Here is a 19,580-nt window from a genome sequence, read left to right as displayed (position 1 = left end):
ACCACGAATTAAAATGAATCCACAGTATTGAATATGTCAGTTTACTTTTTACAGAGTACAAGCTGGCCATTGTTTTCATCTGTTTACAAGTTTAAAAGAGACTGAATTAAGAGATTACATACCACCTGAAATTTTGAGGACAAGATTAGAGGAACTCTGCCTGCAGATAAAGGTATGTATGTGATAGGATGTGTTTAGGGCTATTCCATTAAAACGTATGTGGGAGGGTAGGAAGGGAAGTTTATTATTGAACTTGGGTCATGGGTCTTTTTTCAGTATGCGTCTATTACCATTATGCAAAATTATCTGAAAAATGGTTCTTGGTTGTAGGGATATTTTGAAAGTCTCTTCCTACCCTCCCACATACATTTTAATGGAACAGCCCTTATATAAAGATAAGGAAATGTGGTATGATTATCAATGAGACAACTATCCATCAAAGTTCAAATGATGAAGATAAAAGCAATGAATGTACTTAAATGATATAAAAAAAAGCTTAATAAACCAATAAGGGGGACAATACGGTACACATTTGACATCAATGTAAGGTTGCAACAGTGAAAATATAAGTCAAGTCTTTGTATATAAGTTGTGTTGTTATGTTGTTGCTGTTTACACTGTCATTCCATAAGTTATGTCCTTTTTATAATTTTTAGCTCACCTGGCCCAAAGGGCCAAGTGAGCTTTTCTCATCACTTGGCATCCGTCTTCCGTCATCGTCCGTCGTCGTCCGTCTTCATCGTTAACTTGTTACATTTTGAACTTCTTCTAGAGAACCACTGAATGGAATGTAACCAAACATGGCATGATTGTTCCTTATGAGGTACTGACCAAGTGTTGTTACTTTGTAGCCGATCCATCATCCAAGATGGCCGCCAGCGGGGGACTTAGTTTAACGTAGGACCCTATCGACAATACATACAAATGTCTTCTTTTACAGAACCACTGAATGGAATGAAACTAAACGTGGCATGAATGTTCCTTATGAGGTCCTGACCAAGTGTTGTTACTTTGAAGCCAATCCATCTTCCAAGATGGCCGTCAGCAGGGGACTTAGTTTAACATTGGACCCTATGGACAATACATACAAATGTCTTCTTTTAGAGAACCACTGAATGGAATAAAACAAAACATGGCATGAATGTTCCTTATGAGGTGTTGACCAAGTGTTGTTACTTTGAAGCCGATCAGTCATCCAAAATGTCCACCAGCAGGGGACTTAGTTTAACATAAGACCCTATGGGAAATACATACCCCCAAGATTTTTTATTTAATTACGGGGCCAATATTAAACCAAATTTGGCCTCAATCATTATGCCAGAGAGGGACTTAGTTTAACATAGGACCCTATGGGAAATACATGCAAATGTCTTCTTTAAGAAAACCACTAAATGGAATGAAATAAAACATGGCATGAATGTTCCCTAAGAAGTGCTGACCAAGTGTTTTTACTATGTAGGTGATCAATCATCCAAGATGGCCGCCAGCGGGGGACTTAGTTTAACATAGGACCCTATGGACAATACATACTAAAGTCTTCTTTTAGAGAACCACTGAAGGGAATGAAACCAAACATGGCATGAATGTTCCTTATGAGGTGCTGACCAAGTGTTGCTACTTTGAAGCCGATCCATCATCCAAGATGGCCGCCAGAGAGGGACTTAGTTTAACATAGGACCCTAAGGGAAATACATACAAATGTCTTCTTTTATAGAACCACTGAATGGAATGAAATAAAACATGGCATGTATGTTCCTTATGAGGTGCTGACCAAGTGTTGTTACTTTGTAGGCAATCTGTCATCCAAGATGGCTGCCAGTGGTTGACTTCTTTTAACATAGGACCCTATAAACAATACATACAAATGTCTTCTTTTAGAGAACCACTGAATGGAATGAAACCAAACATGGCATGAATGTTCCTTATGAGGTGCTGACCAAGTGTTGCTACTTTGTAGCCAAGCAATCATCCAAGATGGCTACAAGAGGGGAACTTAGTTTAACAAAGGACCCTATGTGAAATACATACAAAAGTCTTCTTTTGAAGAACCACTGAATTGAATGAAACCAAACATGGCATGAATGTTCCTTATGAGGTGCTGACCAAGTGTTGTTACTTTGTAGCAAATCCATCAACCAAGATGGCTCCCAGCGGGGGACTTAGTTTAACAAAGGACCCTATGAGAAATATATACAAATGTCTTCTTCTAGAAAACCGCTTAATGGATTGAAACCAAACATGGTATGAATGTTTCTTTAGAGGTGCTGACTAAGTGTTGTTACTTTGTAGCTTATTTGTCATCCAAGATGGCTGCCAGCAGGGGGAGTAAGTTTAACATAGGACCCTATGGGAAATACATACAAATGTTTTCTTCTAGAGAACCACTGAATAGAATGAAACCAAACATGGCATGAATGTTCCTAATGAGGTGCTGACTAAGTGTTGTTACTTTGTAGCCGAACCATCATCCAAGATGGCCACCAGCAGGGGACTTAGTTTAACATAAGACCCTATGGGAAATACATACCCCCAAGATTTTTTATTTAATTACGGGGCCAATATTAAACCAAATTTGGCCTCAATCATTATTAGAGTATCCGTTATGATTTCCAAAACCAAAGCAGAACCAGGTGAGCAACACAGGCTCTTGAGAGCCTCTAGTTTCTTTATTTATTGTTGCTGTTAAAAACAATGTCATTCCAAGATCATTGTTTATATCCATAATCATGATAATTGATTAATGCAAAGATGTAGGACGACCAACTATTGTTTGAATGACTTGTAAAACTAACCACATAGACTTATTATGAATTTACTAGGCAATATCCCTGGTTATCCACAAACTAATGAACAGGAAAATTTGGCTAATTGTTGTAGGTCCAGTTATTTGTTACAACAGCAAAGAAAAGCATATTTAAAGATGTTTTCAGATGAAAAAAAAACCATACATTTCTAAATGCATTTTATAGGAGATATTTTCTTTTACAGCTATTAAAATTAGGAAAAATAGAACCGTTCATTAACAAAGCCATGGAGAAACCATCTTTACAAGCTGTTCACAAATCTATTGCTATGTTACAGAATCTTGTGAGTATACATCTTAGTGGTTATTTAGGCGTGTTATTTAGTCAACACTTCAGTACTGACATGATTTATAAACAAAACTTTCAAAAATTGTCTGAATTTAGAAATTATTAAGAAACTATTAAAGGTTTCAAATCCCTCAGGCAAAGTCAACCTCAGAGTGATTTTGCAATTATTTTTAGATCCTCTAAGATATCTAGCTCTTCTACTATTTCAGTTCTTATACATCCTTGGTTTTCAAATACTGTGGATTCATTTATTTTCGTGGATACCAATTTTCGTGGATTAAGGAAAACTTACATGTTCGTGGATATTTAATTTCGTGGTTTTGCCGAAGGCTGCATATAAGCCTATAGAAAATTTGTCATTCATTGAACATTTAATTTCGTGGTTCACCTGTACCCTACGAAATCCACGAAAATTGGTATCCAACGAATAATAATGAATCCACAGTATGCGGCTTTCGCTTTTGTAATGAAGGTAAATCCAGAAAAGCACTTCAGACGAATGAAACTATAAAGTGTTGTTTTCATTTTAAGGCCTCTTTTTTTAGACCCTCTGAATACAAAATAAATCTTAAGTACTGTTAATATACTAAATACCACCCTTCGGTTGTTCGCAAGTCGGTTGGGTATTGATAAAAAGGTTTTCATGAACTTTGTTTTTGATATTTACTTTAGACCTTGAAATATTTTTCTTTTGCCAAAATAGCTTCATTTTGATACCTTGTCATTATTTATATGTAGTTATGTATAACAGATTATCAGGCCAGTGCTCAAATTTGATTGGATAAAAAAAATTAAAAATTGCTTTTTAAAATCGGCTCTACATACATTTCAACGAGGGTCGAACAAGGGGGAGGGGGGGTATCTGCACGGAAGAACGTGAAATAAAATTGCCATTTCACAATGAACGAACAATATAAAATTTCTTGCACGTTGATCTTTTTACCGATTTCACGAAACACGATGAATAACGAACCTTTTTCATGGCTGCACATGAAATAAAAATGGCAAAACACGTTGCACTAAAATAACCCTTTACCACCCTCTTCAACTTCATACTTTATTTTGCCTTTTAACCTTTTTTGATTTAAGCATCACTGATGAGTCTTGGATACTGGTGGCGTAAAGGAAATTAAGATTGTTATCTATGATGAGTTTATTTACATGTTCATGATATCACATGTACAGTAACATCAAAACTGACATTTTTTTTACCTCTTTAAAAATTTACAAGATTATATCAATCACATTCATATATCTTGACTACTTACATAACTTTGAAAATGATGGAAGATTTTTACCATCTTCAGACTTTTATAAAGCTCCCCTTGACCTTATATATATTCTTCTCTGGTTGTTTTAAATAGAGTTGTGGTATGATTGCCAATGAGACAACTCTCCACAAGAGACCAAATGATACAGAAATTAACAACTATAGGTCACCATACAGCCTCCAACAATGAGCAAATCCCATATCGCATAGTCAGATATAAAAGGCACCAAATTGTGTTTATTTTTGCTCTTGATATTCCAAATGAATATAAATTCCGAAATATTCATAAAAAGCAGCAAAAACTAGATTTCATTTTGAATTTCATCATTTCAGCAAGCTCTGGATGAAGACGAGAACTTATTACCACTGGGCTACCACCTTGCCAGAATGCCAGTGGACCCACAATCTGGGAAGATGATCCTGTTTGGTGCTATGTTTGGGTGTTTAGACCCTGTCTGTATTATTGCAGCCAGTCTTAGTTTTAAAGATGCTTTCTATATTCCTCTGGTAAATTTATGATGTTATAAGATAATATAAAGGGCAAACTCATATAATAAAGTAGTTTTATTGCCACTCCTTGTTCTGAAATTCTTTGTAAGGTAATAAAACAAAGAAGCTACATTAATGGCAATAAAAGTTCTTAAGTTGAAGAAGATATGAAATGGGTAAAAAGACAAAAAAGATAATGAGTCCACAAGCACTATACAGTAAAATGTAAGATTGAGCAATGTGCTATCTAGAAAGGTCAAATTTTGATGTCTATGTCAATTATTCAAATTAAGGGTTATCTCTACAAGAAATAAAATTTTAAAATAAAACTGCTACAAAAAATTTAAATTGCTTTTTCAAGCACATATATATGTAAAATTTCAACTTTAAACAAGGATTATGCAACTTTGGTGGTTCTGTAATAATCTATTTTTTTGAATTTTGACATGCAGAATACAAAGTATGTTTCAATGCTATTGTCTTTTATATGTTTTAGGGTAAAGAGAAAGAAGCTGATAGAACTAGAGTAAGACTCTCTGAAGGCAGTCAAAGTGATCACATCATGTTAATAAATGCTTTTCAGGTATTTGGAAATTGATGTTTTAAAAATAGTTTTTTTTTTATGGATTTTTAAAAATAGAAAAACAACACAAACTTTAGAAATGATAAGGGTATTGTATCCAGTTCTCACTAAACAATATATGATTCCTTAAATAGCATATCAAGGCATTTAATTGAAATAAATGTTAAATTTAAAGAGAAAAGATTTTTTCAGACTTTTATTTAAAATAAAAGATTTATTTGTGCAAAGCTATTTTTTTTAAATGTAAAATTCTCTTAAGTATTTTTTTTTCTTAAAAAATAAATGAAATAAAGTCTTTAACAAGTAAACCAGTGTCCATATATTGCAGTAAACTATGATGCATGTGTAGACGATGTAGGATTTCAATACTCATTAGCAAGAAAAAGGACACAGGTTCATATATGTTAATGTCAAATATTTCTACTTTTTGTTTAAATGATTAAATATAAGTAGAGTAACTTCCACTAGATTACATGTGTTTTGTTTACTGGTATTCAATTAATTAGAGAACCCCTGCATTTAATTCTGTGTCTTAAAATAGCTATAAAATATATCTTTTACTTGAGGGATGGGAAAGATCCAAAGCAAGAGGAACAGACAGACAATACTGCTACGACAACTTTTTATCTGGGAATACATTAAAAGTAAGTACTTTTCTGGATATATTCTAAGCATGGTCATTACAGGGAATAGCTTTGATGTCAGATATTAATATAAGGATACATAGATAATACATGTATTAAACAGCACACCAACAGTACAATAAAACCCAAAAGGTACTAAATTCTTCTGTGTGATGCAATAGAAAGTGTATTATTGCATGTGGTGTAAGCCCTTATAGACAACTTTCAATTTGAGCGTATTTTGGTATGTTTCCAAGGTCACAATGCTTATGTTTTTACATCACAGTAAGAATCCATTGTTCAATGACATCATTTACTATGGTTTGAAAGCAGTAAGTCTTTCATAAAAAAAAACTTGAAATGGTCTATATTTAATAATTATGTGGTGTTTGGTGGCAAGAGTTGCCCCCGTTCTAGGTCTATGGATTGTTGTCTCATTGGCCATCATACCACATCTCCTTACTTTTATAAAGATGTCAAATTCAGTCTTTAGTTTATCAAAATTGAGATGTGGAATACATGTCAAGGAAACAGCTATCTAAAGATACAATCAAACGAAAAAAACATCTTTTGGTCCTTCATATAATTTTGGTTGTATTAAAAGTTACAAAAATAAGTGAAAAGTTATTTTCTGTCTGATTGTAAAACAGATCCTGGGTTCACACTTCATTATGATACATGGATCTCTCAACTCTCTGTTCTTCTTTCTGTTTTACAGACCTTTCAGGGTCGGCTGGTTTTATCATCATGATACACACATTCAAAATTTTGGAGGCAAAAATCTATAATAAATACCAGAAGAGAAAGTAGAATAGAGTGGTGTCAGATCCTTGTATGCAAAGTATGGACACAAGATTTGTATTTTCTGAATGAGTTATTTTTTCCCCCTTAAATGAGACAAAACCAAAGTAAGTGTTTTAGTGGCCATTTTTGAAATGCAGAAAAACTGTATAATAAGTGTTTTTTGTAAATTTTTTGGCAGTTGCTGGCAGATATGAAAAGACAGTTTGCTGAATTACTACATGATCTTGGTTTTGTTGCCAATAGAGATCCTAGAGATAAGGAAGTCAATATAAATTCAGGTAATGCTTTTGTTCATTGTACTTATCAGATTTTTCCTGTTGTTTTTTTTTTACCATATTATTGGTAGATTTTTTCTTTAGTGTTAGAAAATTAGACACAATATTTTAAAACCTTTATATTAGATCAAAATAAAACTAAAGTGTTCAGTGCTCTACCTATCCTTTTTTTAATGCCTCAAATTGCATACCCTGTAGTTTTAATTAGCAACTTCGATTGAATTGTGAAAAATGCAGGTCTCCCCATATACTCAATGGAAAAAAAAACACAATTCTAACTACTGACCCTATATTTCTTGAGGAGGAAACCCTAAACACATATTCTTTTTTGTTGGCCTTATTCAAATCATTTCATTAGTATAAAGAACAAGTAGGAGTACTACCCTTATTTAGATACCAGAACATTAAAACTTCAAAACTTGGAACTTTGTGGCATTGCAATTGAATCCTACATTGCTGGAAGAAATTCTATGCTACATTCTCCATAATTCATGGTCAAAATCAAAATTGTTAATTTCCTGCATATTTATGATTCTTAAAGTACAAAATTTTTAACTTAAAATTTGAATAATATACACTGTAAGCTACCAATACTGTATAAATAGAGAAAATACTTCGGTTTATTTCAATTAGCATATTTTAGAATGTTATAAGTTATAATTGGTTTTTGAATAGGTAATTTGGCGGTTTAAATTTTAAAGTATCTACAAATTTAACTCATGTATGCATTTCTCTTGGATAAGCACAGTAAAAGATTTAAATTTGAATCAACAAAGATGTTGAAAAAAACTGGTATTTCTTATATTCTTTATGCATTTAAACCAGTTCTTACCCATTTGATAAATTCTGCAAAATCACAGGTTGATTAAAGTTTGGTGCATGTAATTTTCTGCAATATCAATCGTAACATTGCACTTGGCATTTTCAATTAAATCAGTATAGAAACAGATTCCTCCACTTTACCCCAATAGAACAAAAATATTTATTCACTCTCAATAGCTCAGTTTTCAAAAGTTTGAAAGTCAAACTGTCTCCAGAGGATAAATATCTTGATTAATGGAGTGGCATGGTGTAATAAAAGTATTCAAAAAGATGTATTTGTATATTAAAAAGTTTGTAAAGAATACTACCCAAACCAGTGATAGAGGCTGTCTTAAACTTGCAGTGAGGTGAGAGATTTTTTGCTCTGTGTTGAAGGCCTCACTCTGACTTTGAGATGAAGAACAGCATTAAAGGGGCATTGGCTACGAGATATAAGAAAAATTAAAACATGATTTATTTTTGTTCAATCATTAATAAAAGTGAAATAGTGAAATAATAATTCGCTTTTAGAAGTCAATTTGGTTCAATTTTGTCAAAATAAGTTAAGAAACATTGCAGGTGAATTTTGAATAATTCGACCTCATTAAATCCGTATTCATATGACCTGTAATTTAACCCTTTAACTGAAGATGGGTTACACATGTATTCAGCTATTAAAAGGAAAAGAATGTCAACATTGAAAGTGAAACAAGGATGAACCATTTGGTTGACTGATTCGATTAAAGAAATAGCATTCTTATACAGGAAAAAACTATGATAAACATACTTTTTAACTTACAAAATGAAATCAAACAGACCTAGAAAAATCCAATTGTACATGGTTTCTATCTATTTATATTTATACTTATGACTGTCAGCAGTCTTTGGAGGTCATCTCGATGGTTAATTATATGTAGTCTAGACAAAAATACACATAAAATGTTGATACATACATGTATTATTGAGTCCATTCATTGTTAATTGTTTATTTTAGACTTTTTGTAATTTGGATATACGTTTTAGTATGTTATAAATCAAATATGAAAATTTGAGTCAAATCGGTGAAAATGAATTTGACAGCTAATGCCCCTTTGAAAGTGCTGTTCTTTTGCTTTTTTTTTTTTTGCTGTGCATGTACTGTGTCATGGATGGATATCCCATAATCCTTTCTTTTCTAATATATGAACATCTTTTAAAATCAAGTAGTTTTAAAAATTTAAATGATTTTTTCTGTAAATTTTAGAGAATATTGGATTAGTTAAAGCTGTAATATGTGCAGGATTGTATCCAAATGTAGCTAAGTTGACAAATGTTCCACGATCAATGGAAAAGTATGTATGAAAGATTATAATGCTGAAAAGTACAAATTAAATTAATTAACAAACTATGCTTTCCAAAAAGAAACTAAAGTATTCAAATGTTGTATTAGCAAATTAAGAAAAATTCTTTATATAAAGTGCAAACCATGAATATGTTTGGATATGAATGAAATGAGATGTGGAGGAACCACATTATATTGAAATGGATTGATAGTATATGCAATGTCCACAGTGTAGTCTTTTAAATATTTTCAGGACTAGAACATGTAATTTTAATATATATATATGAACCCTGCATTGTATCTGACAATTTTAAACAAGCTATCTTGCAAACTGAGCATCAACAGGCAGAAATTTTCCTATCAAGAACATTTTTCTAACTGTAATACAACCAATCTTTACTTGACTTTTAGAAACTTGCTGTATGCATAGTGGAGAAAACACCAAGTTTAAAGGTAGTGATTTGACCTGGTTGGAGATTGAACCAACAATATTCCACACTTTTCTCACTCTACAATAACCACTAACATGCTATATTTTTATGCCAACTGCCATAGCGGAAGGGGCATTAAGTGTTACCCTTGTCCGTCGTTCTGTCCGTCCCGATAATTGGTTTCCGTTCTCTATCTGTAGTTTGCCTCAACCAAATGTTATAAAACCTATACACAATGCTTATTACCACAAAACACAAACCAAGTTCGAAATTGGGTGGTGTCATTTTTACAGTTCATGAGTAATGCCCAGTTAAAAACATAAAAATTGCTATATTTTTCGTTTCCATTCTCTAACTTTAGTTTGCCTCAACCAAATATTATAAAACTTATACTCAATGCTTATTACCACAAAACACAGATCAAGTTCGAAATCGGGGGGCGTCACTTTTACCATTCTTGAGTTATGCCCATTATATATGAAAAAATTGCTACTTTAGTTTGCCTCAACCGAATGTTATGAAACTTATGCTTATAATCACAAAACAGTCTTAGCTACATGAATCCTGCATCTGTATGTCGAAGTTGACTCATGCATATTTACAAGAGGGGGCATCTGTGGCCCATAGACACATTCTCCATTTATTTTTAATAATAAACAAAAGTTTAATATATATAATGAATTATATACCTTGCTGGCATGTAAATTTTCTAGTTTTTTGTTTTTTTTTTGTAAAAAAAATTATATATATATTTAATTAAATGTAATAATTATTTTTTAACAGATCTCCTAGTTTAGTATTACATGATGGTCAGAAGGTTGCTGCTCATCCAAAATCAGTAAATGCCAATGAAAAAGTCTTCATGTCCAAATGGTTTGTTTATCATACAATCATGAAGACTTCTAAGGTAAATTACTGACACATCTTTGACTTTGATGACGTAAAATCTCCTGCTTGGTTTTGGTTAAGGTTTTCTATAAGATACTTCAACAATCATTGATATATTTTATTTACCCCTTATATATAACTTGACTCACGGTTCCACTGGTGTTGGTCAATTTTGCATTTGGAAAAAAAAAAAAAAACATATATTAGCTTCGATCCATGTAAGCTCCCTTGGGTAAATTTCCACAGTATAATCAGAATTCTTGATCATGAAAGTAATGTTTTAAGTATTATGAATCAGTTGAATTTAGACATATCTTTATTGAATTTGACCATCAACTGTGATTCATAACAACACAGGAACAAGTCTGTTATTAAAGGGGTGCAGTAGATGCCTATAGGAATACCTTTAACATGCCTATAAACTCTTTTGCTCAAACATAGTTACATAGATGTTGTCATGGAGAAAATCCCCAGCTTTAAACATATCATCACAGATCCAGTAAATATATCTACCATACTTACCTTTTTCATTACACAAGAAGGATTTATAACTTTCACAGAATGATTTTTTGTAAATAAGGACAGAAGTTTCTTAAAGATGAAGATATACACAAGATGTAGCAAGGGAAAATATTCGTAATAATTTCGTATAATTACTATGAAATAAGGAATAAGCTGACCCCATAGCATCTGTTTTTACTGATTTTATTTGTTTTTACTGATTTTATTTGTTTTTAAAATTTTTTTTAAATCTTTTAAGTTCAGGTCAATATTTACCTTAACAATATCATGCGATTATTACTATTAAATTTTTTTCTTTTTCCCCCCCTGCATTACTGATAAAATGGACAATTTTGGCAGCCAACATTTCACTTTTTGTACTCTCGCATCAACAACTGCAGGCGAGACACATTGTTTCATTGAACCCTTTACAATTCATTTTGAATTGATTTATGTTGACACATATGGTTGATGAATAGGATGATGTCACATTAATTGTTTAATTTCCTACAACCTTTTTCTCATTAGAATATGATACTCACTGTTTAACATGCTATGAGGACAATTTTGTAACCTGATTTAGTGTGATGTATATTGTTGTATGTAATTCATTTATTTACCCTATTACAGATATGGGTATATGACATGACAGGTATTTCACCATATGCTTTGTTATTTTTTGGAGGAAAAATCAGCACTGAAGAACAATTATGGGTAAGTACACCAAACAATTTTTTTTTAGGAAAAAGGTCCCCTACAAATTGGTATTGTTAAAAGGTTGTTAAGGCTACATATATACAAAGACATATTAGGCATAGAAGTTATAAAAAAAAAGGTTGTTATACACCAAAAATTATTGATTTCTCTCAATAGATGCTTTTTGCAGCAGTAAGGCTATTCCAGAAATAAAGGTTGGGCATGTACAGGGCTAAATCTTGCCAATATTTTTTGCAAAACAAGACCTGTTACAGTGGTTTTAGACAAATAGGAACATTTAAACTACACGTATTAGGTTTCTTGAACCAGGGGTTGAAAATTACCCTAGCTTTCCTGCACCAATGAGGGATCTAAAAAATATCTTTATGTGGTCCAATATTAAAATATATTAAATTTAGATCAGTAGCAAAAGAAAGGTTGAAGTTTAAATCAGGTTTCATAAATTTTACAGTTTTAAAAAGTATAGGGCCTGTCTCTCATCGCTCTGCGGCTTTTGAAGATAAAAAGTTTCAATGGGCAAGGACATATCAGAAAAAAGTTTCAACCTTGCTAAGAACTATGATGACAGTTTCTATTTATTAGGGCCCTGCCGAATGGTAGGTCGCCCTATAGTGATCAGTCCATCCGTCTGCAACAAATTGTGTCTGCTCTTTATCTAGAGAACCATTATAATTTCATACTTTATACTTGACATGTATATTAACCAACACCACAGGGTGTGTCATAATGTTTGTACAACTTCCTAGGTCAAAGATCAAGGTCAAAAACTTTGGTTTCAGAAGACAACCCCATGTCCAATGGTAAAGATCGTGTGCGCTCTATATCTCGAGAACGGTTATGGTTTCAAAGTTTATACTTGACATGTATATTAACCAACACCAGAGGGTGTGTCATAATGTATGTACAACTTTCTAGGTCAAAGGTCAAGTTCAAAAACTTTGGTTTAAGTTGACAACCCCATGTCCCATGGTAAAGATACAAATTTTTTATCACATGCTATTCACAGCAAGGCCCACATAGATGGCTCCCATCTCAATGATGTCTAGTTATTTTGACCACAAAAGTAGCTTTATAAAATTGTATAGAAATACCACTACTTGGGCCTCTTTTACCTAGTAGCAAGTTTTTGTCTGGGAAGGCATTCCTTTTGTTGTGTGAGTTGTATACATATTCATTGCAAGTCTTTATAAGGATTTAAAATCAAACATACATGTCTGGAACGATACAGAACTGAAGCAACAGGTTTCATAAAGGCAGAGATGAAATCCAAATCCCAAATATTCCAAATAATTTATTTTCTCTCCATGATTTTTAACCATTACAGTGATATTTTTATCCACTTTTTACCTTTTTCTGTGACATATTATTTTGAAAGCTGAATTCCAGTGGGGTCAAGGAAGGTTGATTTAAATTATACTTCGTTCACTTAAATATTCATTGATAAACATGTCAATGTTAAATAAGGGAATGTTTGTCTGTGAGACATCTACTTACTAAAGACAAAAGTGATGAAAACATTAAATTTGCATGACTGCATTTCACCATACAGCCTCCAACAATTAGCAAATAGTATACCAGTAGGAAATTTGTAAAAGCTTATATATCATTGAAGAAATACATGTACCATTATGTTCAATAAACAGTTTGTTAAATCATTTCTCAGAGGAAAATACACCTAAATCTGCCATTTTGATGATAGTCTATAAACTCTTTATATATAAATTTGTTTTGTGAAGAACTTAATAATTTAAATGATATATCCTGTTTCATTCTCTAAATACCTCTTCACAACCATGCATGTACATGTAATGGAAATGTAGTTAATTTAAGACAAGAAATATTTCTCTTGGTTTATTACAGAATGATGAAATGAAGGATGTAGTGGTAGTTGACAATTGGGTAAGATTCTGGTGCCCTGCTGAAACAGCTGTGCTTGTGAAGGTAAATGTAATTTCTCACTTAGACCTGTACTCTCAGCCAAATTATTAAGTAAGATTCTGGTGCCCTTCTTAAACAGTCCAGCTAAACAAATTGCAAAAAACTTAATCAGCTTTAGAATATAGACACACATGATAAAGATTGATTGAAAAAATCAAGTTTTCTTTTTTAATGTGTTGGACATATTTTCTACAATGGTTTGTCAATACCAACTTTTAATGGTCTAATTGAAATCCAGATGCTTTCCTTTTGTTTAAAGACCTGTTGGATTCCTCTGGTTTTGTTGTGATAATACACCTTCAAAAATGTGTAGGTGCAATTTTTATTGGCTGCCTTAATTATAGTCATAATTACCAGAACAGAAATTCTTAATAGCAAAATGTTGACACTGGATCTGTGTTGTAATCAGATTGCCACTTTATTTTCTATCAAGCAATCTACCAAGACCAAATAAAAATATTAAATGATTTATTTTTTTCATTGTATTTCAAAATCTAAAATATTGTTCTAAATTACAACTGAAGGGAAATAACTCAAATCCACCTTGAATGTGTCAACAAAAAATCATGTCCTAACAATGCTGAGAATTCTTATTCACTTTAAAGCAGTATTATTTTTTTTTCATTTTATATTAAAAACATAAGGTTATATACTAATTTGCACAGTTTTAAATGTGCAAATTATTTCCCTTCAGATACTAGATGAATAGGGAGTACTTTAAATTTTATTGAGCTTTTAAGTTTAAAACCACTTTTGACTTTAGCAACGTGGCGATTTTCAATTGATGGAGGAAGCTGGAGTACCAAGAGAGACCTGCATGAAAAAAAGGCTACCATAGTCAACTAAGATCTGAGCTTGGTTTGAACTTACAACATCAGTGTCGACAGGCTAGTGATCACTAGATGAACTAATAGACTATTTTGCCACTAAAAACTTAAAACTTGACCTTTTATTAATTCCTGAAAAACTTTTTTTTTTCCAGAAATTAAGGAAGCAGTTGGATAAACTTTTGGAAGAAAAAATAACCAAAACCGGAGTAACTAACTGGGACAAAAGTTCAAAAGAAGGTGTACTAATGCATGCAATAACAGACTTAATTACTATGGAAGAAGAGAATATTTCAAATGGCTGAGAAACCAGTAGGCATGTAATGCAGGACAAGAAATGATGCATGCTGGGAAAAATCTACAATACCTGGTGATGGGTCAAGGAAACTTGTAGTGGATATTCTTAAGAATTTGTGATCTGAAAAATGAATAAATGAAAAAGAGAAATGGTCCCTTTTGTGATTATTTAAACCCATTCTGAGTGCTGTTTATTATTATGTTTTTGCTATAGTTTAGCTTTAAAGTACAATATTCATTTTGCTGTCAAGTTTTAAGTTTTCTTTATTTTGGTTTTAAAGCATCTATAAAAAAAAACCAGGATGCTCAAAGAGAACCACGACATTCGACAGAAAACTGAAAATCCTAGTCAATCAAATTTAGAGTCATATGCAGCTGCCATGTGGGTGGGATTTGAATTCATAACCTAGGTGTTGACAGAATTTTGTTCTTGTTTAAATTTTTGTTTTCAACATAGTTTAGCTATAAAGAGTAAGAGTCTATTGTTCTATTACAACATTTATGCCAATTGATCTTGGGTTATAAAATGCCTACAATGTAGGAATATGATCGGAATAGCACCATCAAATCATGACATTCCCAATCAGCTGACAGACAACATTTTACATTTAACACCGGTTTTCCTGGAAATTGTTTCCTGTAATTTCATCATGTGTACGAAAATATATTCACTAAACTAGCTATTGGAAGAAATAGATTAACAGATTTGAAGTTAGGTATGGTAAAAAATAGCCATGACTGTTGATGAAATTAGAAACATTTGTGACATGGATTTTTTTCCTGTTGTCATGGTGTACGTGTTCACAAATGTTTGCTCTTCCTAACAGGAGTTGCTCTGGAAACATTGTTATAAATAATGGAAAAATATCTGTTCCTGTTGGAGAGTAATTTTTCTCCATTAATTTATTAGTCAGTTATGCACAATATATATCTCCATTGTTGTTAGTAATTTATTGTGTAGTGATATATCCAATGTACAAATCAAAAGAAATGAGTAAAACTGTATTTTATTGGATAAGATTTATTCCAAACTTCAAAACAATGAGTTAACATATATATTCGTAGCTTATAGATAAGTAAAACCATTAATACAAAGTTAAACAAAAACAAAATATTATACAAAGGACATGAGACTTCCACTTCTTGTGTCATTCTACTTGAGACATATTTATAAAACTAGTAAATAGTTATCAAAGGTACCAGGCTTATAATTATTATACGCCGACGCTCGTTTCGTCTACATAAGACTCATCAGTGACGCTCAGATTAAAATAGTTGAAAAGCCAAACAAGTATAAAGTTGAAGAGCACTGAGACCAGCTCACAAATAAATACCCTTGCTCCCCAATTTGTAGCCATTTTGCTTTTCACTCCAAAAAATCATTTTGATAAAAAAAATAATACACAGCAGTTCTAGCTAGGATTTAAGGACAGAAGGGCACTTTTTAAACATGTATTGTAAGTAAGTGCACTTTCGTGTCTGAATATGGACAACTTTATGTTTATTTCTTAAAAAATATTAAATATAATAAGTTGTTATTTTGCTGGATTAATAATATTTATTGGTTGAAAAAAGTCTTTTTTAGTAGTTACAATAATGTCGGCAATGAAAAGAAGCAGATGTAAGCTGGCAGACTGATACATGTACTATTCTACAAAATCAGTGAGTGGGAATATAAAACTGAAGAAAATAGTGATATTTTGTGGTGTACAATTAAACATTAAGGTACTGAAGATTGTGTTCTGATTTTACAGATGTTTTAAGAATTGTTTGAGTATGTCAAATAATGAAAAAAATATTATTTGCATATCCTGATACCACAGTTCACTTGAGACAGATAAATGATTAAATTATGACCGGTTCCTATGTACTGGAAATTATTTTTCTAAAGTCATCATGTTTGAATTAACAAATTATACTGATATATTGTATCATACAATGGCATTTGTGTATTTATATATATATATATACAAATTTTACTGCAACATACAAATATTTGAAAATAAAAAATAAATAGGCATTGATCAAGTTATTAAATATTTATTGGTACAAACTTAAACTTATATGTTCATGATATTATAGATTAGAGGAATTTACTAATGTAATGAATCTTTGGTTTTAAAGTTTTTGAAACAACATTTAATAAACTGTTAACACAGAGATATGTCTCGCCTTTTTGTAATTTCGATAATGCAAATGTTGAAATTAAAATAGCAACACTTTAACATATAAGTTTTGCAAATATTCAAAGTCAGTGAACCATGACTGAAGGTACATGGCTAAACAATCTCCATGGAAATGAGATGTGCCAATGCTAATACAACTGCATACCAAATACCATTGACTTATCATAAGTAGTTCCCTTTAAACAAACCTAAACACAAACTAATACATGTAAACTAAACAAAATTTCAAAGTCAATAGACCTTAACTGAGGAGGAGGGGCCAAATTATCTCCATGGTAATGAGATGTGCCAATGCTTATACAACTGCATACCAAATATCATTGACCTACCAGTAGTGGTTCCCCATAAACTGACCTAATCACAAACTAATACATGAAAACTAAGCAAAAGTTTCTGAGTCAATAGACCATGACTGAGGGCGCCGGGCCAAATAATATCCATAGAAATGAGATATGCCAACACTTATACAACTGCATACTAATTATCATTAACTTACCACTAGTGGTTCCCCATAAACTGACCTAATCACAAACTAATACATGTAAACTAAGGAAAGTTTCAAAGTCAATAGACCATAACTGAGGGGGCGGGGCCAAATAATCGCCATTGTAATGAGATGTGTAAATGCTAATACAACTGCATACCAAATATCATTGACCTACCACTAGTAGTTCACCATAAACTAGACCTAATCACAAACTAATACATTGTTGACGCCGCTGACGCCAGAAAAAGCATACCTATGTCTCGCTTTTTGACTCCATCAAGGCGAGACAAAAATGTATACCATGTACATCAGTATTCTTATAACTTAGTCTAAATGATGTAACTATCATAACTAACAGCTTTATATGGATATGTTTAATTACACTTTCTACGGTTTCTTCTCGATTATATTATCATAAAGACATTTTAACAGATAAATAATTCAACATTTCATATTTACATTTATAAAATTGACATAATCTACTGTATACTCTTGAAATAATTCATTTTAAAAAACTGAAAACAACACGTTTAATAATCTCATGCGTCCGAAGCGCTTTTCTGGATTTACCTTCATCAGGAACGCTCAAAGCCAAACATTTGAAATCTCAGGGAAGTATAAGTACCGAAACAGTTGAAGAGCTATATGACAAAAATACCTAAAACAAATAGCCAAATCCTCAGGTTTGATTTCAGATTTGTATAGTAAGATTTACTATACAAATCTGAAATCAAACCAGAGGAAAACGTTATTAAAACGTAAATATTCTACATCATTTTATTTTGTGTATTGCCTCATTAAACGATATTTATCATGTTTATGCATGACTGAAGATTAAGGGTAATTAAAGACAATGTTGAGTTTTCAACAGGTATTCACTATTTACAATGCTTGTATATTCTGACGCATGTAATTGTATAGTCTGACGCGTGTACAAAGCTAAGGTGATAATTGGATGTTATTGTAGCAATTAAAACAAAGGACACGCGTATCGCTTTTCTCATTTGATTTTTTTTTTCTAAACATATTTTTTTTTCAAAAAGGACAAATGGATTAGACACAATTTTTTTAACTTAGTAAGGTCTTCTCACTTGATGTTTCACATTGTGTGTATTGTTATCTTCAATCTTTTATTCGGAGATTTGTATTTTGGTGATTTTACTTTTTCATACAATGACTTTGTTTAAAACAGTACATACATTATCTTAAACATATTTCGTTATATTTAATAGAACTAGACAATCCCTTTCTTCTTTACAAATGTTTAATTTCTTCATCTATCAATATAATAAAAATAATGAAAATCACGTTATTACTGCCCGTATATATAAAAAAAAATGTCAATGCATATTTTTTTAATATATTTATTTGGAATAAGTTAGTTTAATAAGAATTATTTAAAGTTTTCTTGTCGCTAAATAGTCTTCTTGTCGCTTCTTGTCGCTTCTTGACGCTTCTTGTCGCTAATTAGTGAGATCCCTTTTTTCCAGTTTAATCTTTTTTGGGGGAAATCTTTTCATAGTTACTTTTCTTTTCTTAGTTGGACTCTATTAGCGATGAACTCACATAACAGCTGAATTCTTATTATTACAAGCAACACCAAAATAAACCACCAATTAAATGTATTACATGTAGCAGATTTAAATCAAGAAAATATTTAGACAAAATCATTCTCACTCGTGACCAGTATTAGCAAGCTACATAAATTACTGATATAGTTTATTGTTATTTACAAGATAAAGCATATTCATAACAAATTATCCAGCACAGCAATGTTGCTAAATTCAGAATTAAGAAAATAAGCCACACACTGATTAACATTGAATTAAATGTATATATATATATATGTATGTAAAGATATTGAAGCAGATTCAATTACAGTTATGATAATCCTCAATGTCAAAAAACGCCTTTAAAGAAGCTGATAATGTAACAAAAATAACATAGAGACAAGACAAAATTGGCTTATAATTGTAAAAATTTCTAAAAATAACACACAAAATAAAAAAGCTGAAAACAAAGGAAAAAGGGAAGCACTGAAAATAGTCGA

General features: G+C 31.8%; 1 protein-coding gene across 1 annotated transcript in view; it reads left to right on the top strand.

The window, feature by feature from the left end:
• Positions 1-15,010, top strand: part of LOC127720480 (ATP-dependent DNA/RNA helicase DHX36-like) — a 40,198-nt gene extending 25,188 nt beyond the window's left edge. The window contains exons 19-29 of the mRNA XM_052227068.1: positions 55-172; positions 2,989-3,087; positions 4,696-4,869; positions 5,348-5,434; positions 6,001-6,078; positions 7,040-7,139; positions 9,181-9,268; positions 10,473-10,596; positions 11,709-11,792; positions 13,656-13,736; positions 14,716-15,010. Coding sequence (XP_052083028.1) covers positions 55-172; positions 2,989-3,087; positions 4,696-4,869; positions 5,348-5,434; positions 6,001-6,078; positions 7,040-7,139; positions 9,181-9,268; positions 10,473-10,596; positions 11,709-11,792; positions 13,656-13,736; positions 14,716-14,865 — 1,183 coding nt within the window. The 3' untranslated portion in view covers positions 14,866-15,010. The remainder of the gene's footprint in view (positions 1-54; positions 173-2,988; positions 3,088-4,695; positions 4,870-5,347; positions 5,435-6,000; positions 6,079-7,039; positions 7,140-9,180; positions 9,269-10,472; positions 10,597-11,708; positions 11,793-13,655; positions 13,737-14,715) is intronic.
• The last annotated feature ends 4,570 nt before the right edge of the window (positions 15,011-19,580 follow it).

This window comes from Mytilus californianus, unplaced genomic scaffold (genome assembly GCF_021869535.1).
Source record: "Mytilus californianus isolate M0D057914Y unplaced genomic scaffold, xbMytCali1.0.p SCAF_11, whole genome shotgun sequence".
Classification (NCBI taxonomy): domain Eukaryota; kingdom Metazoa; phylum Mollusca; class Bivalvia; order Mytilida; family Mytilidae; genus Mytilus; species Mytilus californianus.
The sequence above is the reverse complement of the archived record's forward strand: the minus strand, read 5'-3'. Positions and strand labels throughout refer to the sequence as shown.